General features: G+C 35.5%; 1 protein-coding gene across 1 annotated transcript; it reads right to left on the bottom strand.

Annotated features, from left to right (window-relative positions):
* Positions 1-7,157: 7,157 nt before the first annotated feature.
* Positions 7,158-8,157, bottom strand: LOC116092057 (olfactory receptor 998). The gene has a single exon (XM_031373417.1). The coding sequence runs from the start codon at positions 8,129-8,131 to the stop codon at positions 7,187-7,189; it is 945 nt and encodes a 314-aa protein (XP_031229277.1). The 5' UTR covers positions 8,132-8,157; the 3' UTR covers positions 7,158-7,186.
* Positions 8,158-12,012: the final 3,855 nt, after the last annotated feature.

The raw sequence follows: 12,012 nt of genomic DNA, 5'->3' as shown, positions 1-12,012 counted from the left end.
GTGGTCAGAAATGGGGCGGGAGCATCAGAATCAAGGGGGAGATCTGAGTGCACAGCTCCTGGGGTTTTTAGTGGAGGAGTGGCAGGATCTGACTTGAACTTTGAAAGCATCACTCTGGCTTCTAGAGAATTGAAGGATGCTGGTGGCTCCACCTCGGATGCTAGTGGATGTGGAGTTAGCTTAAGGCCACAGGTGAGCTAGAACGGAGTAGTGAGAGGTGACTTCGGGTTTATGACCCAAGAAGCCACAGCCCACTGCAGTAACTGTGATGAGACTCGTGGGTGAAGTAGACTTACTGGTAGGAAAGAGAAAATTACAGGACACACATTGAAAAAATTATCAAGTGTTAAAAAACCTTTTCCTGTTTTATGTTACAAATGGCTGTCTTTTTTTTTATGACTATCTTTTTTTTATAATATTTATTTATTATTATAGATAAGTACACTGTAGCTGTCTTCAGACACACCAGAAGAGGGCATCAGATCTCATTACGGGTGGTTGTGAGCCACCATGTGGTTGCTGAGATTTGAACTCAGGACCTTCCGAAGAGCAGTCAGTGCTCTTACCCACTGAGCCATCTCGCCAGCCCACAAATGGCTGTCTTAATCGGACACTCATACAGCAACCCAGGGTTTACACTTAGACTGCAGCTTCCAGCTGCTTGCTTGATGGTGGGTTACAGTGTGTGCCACCGGAACTGATTGTAAGTCAGAACATGCTGCTTCTGCTTTAAACTTCAAAAAGTGTGGAGTGCTGCCGCGCCTTAAAGATGGCGCCTGCCATTCTTCTGCTTAGGAGTAAACAAGTCCTTATTTGACAAGAGGGTTGCACCCGCCAGTGGTCTGATCTTTCGTCATGAGGCTGTAGCCAATGATGGCGCAAAACGTGGTATGGGCTCATGGGCAGTCCTATGAAGGGTATTTAAGCAGCACTCACGGACCATTGGGGGGGGCACACCCTTGATTCTCATGTAACTAACAGCTCCTGAGTAAACTGCTGCTGGAAGGAAAAAAAAAAAAGTCTTATGTAGATGCTTGTCTGCAGCAATACTGAAAATACATGTTTCTTAATATATGTTTGAGTTAAATAACTCAAACATATTAGCTGTATATTTTAAAATAATACATCACTACTAGTATTTTTAAACGAACATAAATATATAAAGTCTTTTTGTTTGTTTGTTTGTTTTGTTTTTACTTAAACAAATAAAATAAAACAAGCATTTAAAATCTTGGCTCTTACTGTGGTACAAGCCCAAAATAAGAACAATTTTCAGACATTGGAGTTCATGCCCCTCACCTCACCAAAGGATTTTACCTAGTAGCTAAGCTAGAGTTGACAGTTCTGCTGTGTCAAGGATTGAATTGTAGACATGATTTTTAGATACAGATTTCCTGCTATGATCAAAGATATTTGACTGGATTGATTGTCTTCATTCTCAGCCCACAGAGAACAGGTTATATTCATTTAGGAAATGGTGTGTGTATTAAGATGGTCTATCGGTGACCAACTGTTTCAATAAACAATAGTTCTGCTTGGAGGGTGGCACAGACATTAGGTAAGGGTAAGAGTCTGGTTCATTAGCTGTGATGATTTTGAAAAGCATTCATCTCAGTCATAGAAAGAGTAACTTATAAAGTCCTCTTCTTCAAAATTGATACAATAGTTACAAACATCAAGCAAAGCATTCAGTCTCACTCTTTGTTATTCTCTTATAAAGCATCTCCCAAGTTAATTGTTTATGTTTCTTTTGGCTGTATAAATAATTTTGAAATATGCAAGCTGTTCTGAAAATCATAGTATAGTGTAAAATCATCAAATAAGCAATCCTACTAATAGAAAGGCAGAGATAGGAGATGTAGGGTTTCAAGACTGTTATGTGGTACCCGGCAAGACACTGTCAGGTACAAAGAAGGAAAAAGTGTATATGGAGTGTACAATATTGGACCTATTTCTCCAATTACCAAATTAGAGAGACCACCAGATGATAGCCAACAAACTCAATTCCTCATAGTTTTGAATTAGAATCAATTAGGATTAGTTAGCAATATTAATTTTCATATTAAGAGATACTAAGAAAAAGTAATTGTTACTTCCTGTTATTTTTGTTGTTAGAGGTGGAATGATGTCTGTCTGGGTTTGTTGAAAGGTTACATTCTTGCTTCTTCTAGGGTGTAGTTTTGCTCCTTATGTTGGTGTTTTCCCTTTGTAGGGCTGGATTTGTGGAAAGATATTGTGTAAATTTGGTTTTGTCCTGGAATATTTTGGTTTCTCCATCTATAGTAATTCAGAGTTTTGCTGGGTATAGTAGCCTAGGCTGGCATTTGTGTTCTCTAAGGGTCTGTATGACATCTGCCCAGGAACATATGGCCATGTCTTCAATTCAACTACACTGATAAATGTGTCTGTTTTTATGCTATTACCATGATGAATTTATTACTGTAGCTTAGTAGTACAATTTCAGTGAAGTATGGTGATTTCTCTAGTGCTTCTATTGTTATTCAGGGTTGTTTTAGCTAGCTTGTGTTGTCTGTGTTTCCTTATGAAGTTGGAAACTTTGAATTGTGTAAAGAATTGTGTTGGGTGAGGAGTTGGGGTACAAATGGGAAACAAGAATGTGATTTAATTCTATTTACTTAAAATATGTTTTTAAATGTTAACAAATTCAGATAAATTGAAATCATGTAACTTTTCTTATCATAATGCAATAAAAGTTAAAAAAAAAACTTGTGTTGGACTTTAGATGGAGACTGTTGAATATATAAATTGCTTTTGATAGAATGGCCATTTTCACAATATTAATCTTATTGTGGTAGGCATGGTAGATCTTTCCAAATTCCAATATCTTTTTGAATTTCTTCAATGCCTTCAATATTTTATTATACAGGTCTTTCTATGACATCCTTAGAGTTATCCTAAGACAGTTTTTGAGGTTTCTGTGAAATAGTTTCCTTGACTTCTTTCTCAAAACTTCTTTTGTGTATAGGATGACTACTAATTTCTGTAAGTTAACTTTTTACCTTGATATTTTACTAAAGTTGTTTTACAGTAATTTTTGGTGGGAGCTTTAGAGTCATTTATGTATACAATCATACAATCTGCAAATAAAATATTTGATTTCTTCTTTTCCTATTTGTATTCTCTTTGATCTCATTTAATTTGCCATTTTACTCTAGCTATTATTTCAAGCACTATATTGAACCAATACAGACAATGTGTACAGCCTTGTCTTGTTCCTGATTTTAATGGAAATGCTTTGAGTTTTTCTCTATTTGAGTTGATACTATCGGTAGGCTTGTTGCAAATCACATTATGTTAAGGTATGTTCTTGTATCCTCAGTCTCTCCTGGACTCTTCTTCAGGAATTGGGTATTGGAGTTTTTTCAAAGGCCTCTTTGGGTAATGTAGGTTTTGTCTTTGGCCCATTTACAGTTGTTAATTGTTTATGTTGTGTATGTTGAACCACCCTTTTATCTCTAATGAAGGATCATGGTAGATAATCCTTTTGATGTGTTCTTGCATTTGATTTGAAAGGGTTTTGTTATATCTATGTTCATAAGGAACATTGTTCTGTAGCATTCTCCCTTTGTGATATTTTTGGTAGTTTATGTATTTTATGTAATTTTGGCCCTGCAAAAATAATCGGTTTTTCCCTCAGTTTCTTAGAACTACCTGCTTTTATTGTGTCCCATAGTTTTGGGTTGTTGTATTATAATTTTCCCTCAATTCTAAACCAGTTTTAATAACCTTCTTAATTTCTGTCTTGCTCCATTTTTCACTCAATAGTGAGTTGTTCAGTTTCCATCAGTTCGAACCTTTCTCTTGTTACTGCTTTGTTGATATTCAATGTTAATCCATGGTGGTCAGATAGGATGCAGGGTGTTATTTCAATTTTTCTTATATCTGTGGAGCCTTTTTGTATAAAAGTATATGGTTAATTTTGAAGAACATTCTATGAGAATGTTCAGAAGTTAAGAACAAAGTTAAGTTAAGAAGAAGGAATATTCTTTCGTGTTTAGGTAAAATGTTCTGTTAATATCTGTTAGGTCCATTTGGTTTAGGATGCTATGTAGCTCCCACATTTCTGATTAGTTTTTGTATACATGAGTTGTCAATTAGCAATAGTTGGGTATTGAATCAGTATTACTGTGTGTGAATCAATTGTTCATGATTATAGCTAATAGAGTTTATTTTATAAACATGAGTACCTTTGTGTTTGGTATGTAGCTGTTTAAAATTGCAATATCTTCTTGGTAGATTTTTCCTTTGATGAGTATATATTTTCCTTCCCTGTCACTTATGATTTGTTTTGATTTGTGGTCCTTTTGTATAAAATTAAAATCTCTATGCATGCTTTCTTCTTTGGTCTTCTTTGCTTGGAATATCTTTCTGTACTTTTACCAAAGAGATTAAATTTTATTTTATCATGGAATGCTTTTCTTTTTCCTTTCTTTGTTGTTAATAGCTTTCCTGAATATAGTTATCTTGCATCAGTGGCCTCCTAGACTTTGTAGAACATTCATTCATCCAGGCTTTTCTGTGCTTAGAGTTTCCATTGAGAAATCTGTTTTACTTTATATGTTACCTGGTCGTTTTCTGTTATGTCTTTTAAATTTAATATTTTGGTAAGTGTGAAATGAGGAATTTCTATTCTTGATTTTTCTATTTTGTGTCCTTGTTTTCTATTTGTGTTTTTGTGTCTTGAGAGGCCTCTTTCAGATTAGATTAATTTTCTTCTATAATTTTGTTGAAAGTTATTCTACACTTTCTACCTAGGTTATTTTCCTTCAATTATTCCTTTTAGTCACAGATTTGATCAGTTAACAATGTGCTAAATTTCATAGATATTATGTGCCTGGATTTTTATAACTAAGCATTCACTTTGACTGAAGTATTCATTCTTTTCTACTTTGTCTTCAATACCTAAGAGTCTCTCACCCATGACTTCTCCTCTGCTCTGTTTCTGAGATTCTTTTTTGTCTTCCTAAGTTTTTCATTTATAATTTCATCTCAATTTGGGTTTTATTTAGAGATTCTACTTCTATTTTTTATGTTTTGAACTGTTTTTACCCTTTAAATCCATTGTATGTATGTGTTTTCACAGATTTCATTAAGGGATTTATTTATCCCCACTTTAAAGTCCTTAAACACATTAATAATTGATATTTTATGCTTCTTTTCTTACACTTGACATTGCATTTCTTAGGGCCTATTGTGGTAAGTGATACTGGTTACTTGTGGAAGCATGGTGCCTTAACTGTTAATGATTATATTTTTGTACTGGTACCTAGGCATCTGTACTTGAAATGATTGTGATGATTATAAGTGCTGATATCTGTGCTTGACTTTTTTAGGTATATGTTCTATTCCTTGATTATTTTTGGCCTTTCTGGATCTTAGGAAAGTATGGGGCAGTGTGTTTCATAGTGAGGAGTGCTCTGCAAAGCAGTAGGGGATGACAGAGAGAAATAGAGGTGGTCCAGGAAAAAAGACTGAAGAGGGATTTAGTGAAAGAGCTAAAAGGATACTGTCTGTATCAAAGGATGGGTCTTCAGGAAGTTGGATGTATGGTAGGAAGAGAGTCTCCTCCAATTAAGTTGCAGTAAGAAAAATAATGAAAGAAGCAGGTTTGTTAGGCCTAGAAGGACTCCAAGATTTGGAATAGTCAATGATAAATTTGAAGCATTAGAAGGGACACATATTACCAAATTATTACCAGGCTGAGGGTGAGAATGGAGTGATCATAATGGAGGACAAGAAAGATAGTGTGATTCACATACATGAGTCCCCGTCATACGTGTCCACTGGGGGTCACATGTCAGTGGAAGTGTTTCTAGTTATTAGGGGTTGACAGGAAGGAATGAAGGAAAGGTGAGAAAGGAGATCTAAAAGGACATACAAGAAGGAGGAAAACTGTGTCTACAACAAAGTTTGGTGGACTTCCCAGGGAATGGAGGTATGGTGGGAGGACTATCCCCTACAATAAGTCAATTACAGAGCTGAAGATAAGACTGGAGAGATTGTAATGAATGACTGGATATAGGGTATAGATCACCTACCTAACTCTCTACCTGGCATAGTTGCTGTCTTCCAAGTCAGACAGTGTTTCTCAGAAATAGGACATATGCTCAGGAATTTGAGAATGTATAATTATGTCTCAAGATTATATTATTTATAGATTTCTTCATAATATGATCAATAGAGAACTGACCAGTCACCATTCAATATGCCATAATCTCTGTACATGTGTCACATTCTTCTTAAAGAATAAGTTACATGAAGAGTTGTTAGAATAATGGTGCTGTTGGAGATGATTATTCTCTGTGATCCAAAGAGTAAAAAATAAAAGAAGTTGAGGTAGATTAGATAGCATAGCACATTTGCTACTGATTCTAATCACCTGGGTTCATTCTCCAGAATGCATATGGTAGGAGAGAAAGGACTCAGACAAATTTTCACTTGAGCACGTACATATGTGTGTGAATACATCCTCACACAATATCAACAAGTATATAGAAAAATGACTGTAACCATTTTGAAGTCTATTACAGAGCTAGAGCTAAGAACTAAACTAGTAAAATCCTTCAATTTTATATTTAATCTCCCCTGAAAGGTACTTCAATGCTCTTTTAATATGACCATATGATCAAAAAACAGGCTTAACAGTTTTTTAAAGTATTTTCTTTGCACTTTCTTTTTTAATAATTATCCTCATTACTGTGAGTTGCCTAGTTCTTCATTGCCTAGTTACCTACTTTTTGCTGTGGTGGTCTTCAATCTGAAATTAATCTTTATGTATTATAGATAGAGCTTAACTGACAACACATGTATAAAAACATTTTCTCCCACTTGTAATTTTCTTTTGAATTTATTTGTAGTATAATGAACAGCAGTTTTGATACACAAAAGTATCAGAAGATTGAATATCATACAGATGTGATTTCTAGTATTCTTCTAATATACACTCATATTTATGTTCCTAGAACATCTCCAGATAATTGTATAATGCCAATCATATCACAGAAAATATGACAGAGTAAGATACATAATGAGAACTTCCCCAGTTTCAGATAAACTGTATAGAGACAGAGCCAGGATCCTTCTTAAGTCTCTCATCCACCCCAGTATCCTTTTAAAAATATACTTATGCATTGATATGTAAGGCAGGGCACTACCAAATCCAACCTTACCTACGTGATGGAAAATGTTTCTTTTGCACCTTTCTCTTGAAAGCACCTTTTACTTCCTTGTTCCTCAAGCTATAGATGAGGGGGTTTAGCATAGGGATCACCACAGTATAAAACAGAGAAACCATTTTGTTGATGTTCAAGGAAAAACTAGCACTGGGTCGAACATAAATGAAGAAAAGAGTCCCATATAGAATAGAGACAGCTGCCAAGTGAGAGGAACAAGTAGAGAAGGCTTTTCGTTTCCCATCAGCAGTTTGAATCTTCAAAATTGTCATCAAGATACTGACATAGGAGACTATGATGATCAGACCACTGAACACTCCTATGGCTCCAGAAAAGACAAAAAGCACAACCTTATTAATCCAAGAGTCAGCACATGCCAATGAAAAAAGTGGAGAAACGTCACAGAAGAAATGATTGATGGTATTTGAACCACAGAATGGTAAGCAAAAAGCCAAGGTTGTATGAGTTGTGATGTTTATAATAGCAAAGGCATATGGCCCTACAACCAGATGCACACATACCCTCTGAGACATAAGAAGAGTATACAGTAAAGGCTGGCAAATGGCTGTATACCGATCATATGCCATGGAAGCAAGCAAAAAACACTCAGTTCCCACAAAGAAGCCAAAGAACCACATCTGTGCTGCACAGCCCATGAAAGAGATCTTTTTTTCCTCTGCAAAGATATCACAGAGCATCTTAGGAGCTATGGAAGAAGAGGAGCACATATCAACAAATGACAGGTGGCTGAGAAAAAAGTACATAGGTGTGTGGAGCCTGGGGTCCACCCATATGAGAGTGATCATGCCCAAGTTGCCACCCAGTGTGACAAGATAAACAAAGAGGATCGTGATGAAAAGTGCAATCTTCTGATGGAGATGATCTGTTAAGCCCAGGAAGAAAAACTCTGTTACAATAGTCTGATTCTTTTCTTCCATTGTAAGTTGGGTTCTGTTATGAAACAAAAGTGTATTCTTTTATTACAATCATTAACAAATACAAATGTGTTAATTCAATGACAGGTTTCTGAAGGAGCTTTTAACAGATTATAGGACAATATTACTGAAATGGAAAAGATTTTTTGTAGCTTCTGTGGATTGTTAGCTGTGAAAATATCATGTAAAATCTTGGGCAAAGAGTCTCTACCCAATATCTCTTGATTTGGTAACTCTCTCCACAAAGTTTGTATAATTATATGTTCTAAATTTTCTTCAATAAAATGCCATTTTAAAAACAAATTGCTATGTTTAAGGGCAGTTCATGCTCATAAGTAGCTCTCCATAAAAATAAAACATATACAAAGTCTTTGACAGATGAGATTTTAAAAGCAGCTGATGTTATTAAAGGACATGAAACTTAACTAGCAGATGGAAAAACCCGATGCAACAGCCATTCGCCATAGAAATTTTGCAGAAATATCAATCATATAATGAGCTAAAATAATATAAAATTATATCTCAATGTTTCTGATATTTTACATAAGACTCTTAGGTGTACATACTTAAATCAACCAATAACATTTCTGAAATGCTGACTATGTTTTTCATTCATGACAAGTTTGTCACTTATTATCCAATGAAGAACAGCATTTTGTAAGTCCTAAAAGAGTATTATGTAGGATAATTTATTAAAGTAAAATTGTAACATAATCAAATTATGTTCCTTAAATAAAAGATATACAATACAATAATTGAAGTTATTGATAATTTCTGTAGATCAATATATGACACTTTCAAATAGCTGATAGTGACTACATTATTCAAATAATTTTAATAGTATAAAGTGATTGAAATTATTTGAATAAGGCTGACCAAATATTTTTCATCAGTCATAAGCATTAAACTGAGATTTAGGGGAGGCGTACTGTTACCCATTGCATAAATGTTTGTGTTCGTGATCATCCAAATATGCCAATTCAAATGACTGAGCAGAGCACAGACAAATACATGCAGCACCTACGTTTAGAGCAATGACTATTCACTTGATTGGTTTGTTTTTATTTATTTATTACAAGTAATTCTGAACCTTCCATAAAATATGTCCTGGAATCTTTATGTTCTTCCTGTACCTTTATGTTAGGATCTAGAATGCCTTTTGTATGTTATATTTTGCAAAACTATTCATTTAAAACTGATAAAACTATACATATTTTTAATATACAATGTATTGTTTTAAAATATATATACATATATATATATATTATAGAAAGGTACATTGATCAATTATCATGTGTTATTCTCACAAGTTTTTCATTATTAATATATATATTATATTTATATTTGTAGCAAAATTCAAGAACACATAAAATATCGTAGTAATTGTCAAACTATAATACATTGCTATGAAAAATACTCTAAATTATCTAAAATCATGCAATATCCTTCAGAAGAAAATGCATGAACCAGTTGTTCAGGCTCATGGGACTTTCTGTTTCTAACATTCAGACTAATGCTGGTCCTTTTCATCCATATTTCATAAGTTTCATATAAGTCAACCTGTAAAGCACTCACTTCTTTAGGAATATCCTGTCTGCTACTTCTTTTACCACTTCAAAAGCAATGATCATTTTTTGATAAGGAAGTTTCATCACCCTACATGGTGATGGCCTTTCTGAAGAGCATGGTTTTCCAAGTACTTAGTGAAGAAAATGATCTGCCCATGTTGATGGGCCTGGTCATAAAGAAAGAATTCCTGGATGAATATTCACCCACTTACTGCACAAAATAAAGAATCTCATCTGGAGCTATCCTAACTCAAAGCCAGGTCCCTGAAGACCTTAACCTCAGGAGTTCACACCTAAAGGGACAAAATTAACATGATTTCAAGAACATCAGGGCCACATATTACTTTCTAACAATGCTTTATTCTTAATGAAACTTTCTATGTTTTGGTGTGTGTGTGTGTGTGTGTGTGTGTGTGTGTGTGTGTGTGTTCTTACTTGTTAAGAAGAGCCTCTTTTTCACCTTTAATTTTTTGGGTTTTTTTTATTTATTTACATTTGAAATGCTGTCCCCACTTCACAGTTTCCCCTTCACAAATCTGCCATCCCATCCCCACATCCCTTTGCATCTATGAGGGTACTCCCCCAGCCACTCACCCATTCCCACTGATGTATCGAGGCTCAGTAGGACCAGGGGCCTATCACTGATGCTAGAAATGGCAATCCTTTACTACATATGTAGCTGGAGCTATGGGTCCCTTCATGTGAACCAGAATTGTTCTTATCTAAAGGAAATACAGGGACAAAAAATGGACCAAATACTGAAGGAAAGGATATCCAAGGCTATCCAAAGACCACCACACCTAGGCATGCATCCCATCTGCAAACACCAAACCCAGACACTATTGCTGATGCCGAGAAGCACTTGCTGACTAGAACCTGGTATAGCTGTTCCCTGAGAAGTTCTGCCAGCACCTAAGCAATACAGATGCAGATACAGCCAACCATTGGATTGAGAACAGGTAGCCCAAGGGAAGATTTGGGGGAAGGACTGAAGGAGCTGAAGAGATTGCAACCCTATAGGAAGTACAACAATATCAACTAACTAGACCACCCAGAGCTTGCAGGAACTAAAACACCAACTAAAAAGTTAACCTTGAATTTTTAAATCAACCTATACAAATTTATTACAGAGCAATAGTTATCCTCAAAATGTGCTTGTCTGTGCATGAATAATCATCTTAACCTCTTCTCTTACCTCTTTATGTCTTCTGTTCTTTCCTCTTATACATCTATAATAGTCCCATCTACTTTCATATCCTATCTTCCTCCCACAGTCAATGAGCTCATAAGAGGACCCTTTTTATCAACAGAGACTAATGTAATGAACAGCAATTTGCCTTGCTTAAAGTAATTTTCTCTCTTAATTCTGGAGCAAGAACATTGATATAATTTATAGTTTGTCGCTTTTAATGGGATTCTAATACTGTCTGACCTTTCTTCTAGTGATTTGTTGCTCACTTAGGTGGCAGGATGCTCACTGTGGCATAAACTCAGAGTGTCCAACACAGGGTATCACAAATCTCCCTGGTATACTTATTTTCATAAGGTCATATAGAGAAGAACTGAAGAGAAGATATTCACATGAAAAGTGAATATCAGTGCCAAGCATCATGGTGGGAACATTTTAAATAAAAATAAATAAATAACATTAACTATTTGACTCCTAAAGAATGTCACATCACAAAAGCTAAGTGGGTGGGAATACTTCAAGCAGAGAATCATCTATAAAAAACAAGACCAGTGAAATTTAGCTGAAATGGAGATAAAGGTAAAACTGAGAAGTATGAGGTAAGATCAAATCTGGAAATTGGAAATTGCTCATGACAAAAGGGTCCATAAGAGAGAAGATCATGTGAAGTCACATGACATGGGTTGTACTATGTTAGTTCATCCCCATTAGGAAGAAAGGGTATATAATTCTTTTATCTCACTTGGCATTTCATTGGTAGCTTACATATAAATTCTATGAACACCCATTTCTAAAATGAAATGTCTCCACGAAGCTATGCTAACAGCAGACCCAGTAAGTACTAGAGTAAATAAACTGACCAAGGAGAGAGGAGACAAACCTATGATAACAAATGGACCAACTGGCGGGGAGGTGGTGCACGCCTTTAATCCCAGCACTTGGGAGGCAGAGGCAGGTGGATTTCTGAGTTCAAGGCCAGCCTGGTCTACAGAGTGAGTTCCAGGACAGCCAGGGCTATACAGAGAAACCCTGTCTCGAAACAAAAACAAAAACAAACAAAAGGGTTTGTAGCCCCTTAGGATGAACAACAACATGAACTAACTAGTACCCTCGGAGCTCCCAGGGTC

The sequence above is a fragment of the Mastomys coucha genome, unplaced genomic scaffold (assembly GCF_008632895.1).
Source record: "Mastomys coucha isolate ucsf_1 unplaced genomic scaffold, UCSF_Mcou_1 pScaffold15, whole genome shotgun sequence".
NCBI lineage: Eukaryota > Metazoa > Chordata > Mammalia > Rodentia > Muridae > Mastomys > Mastomys coucha.
This window is presented reverse-complemented; position numbering and strand designations above follow the sequence as displayed.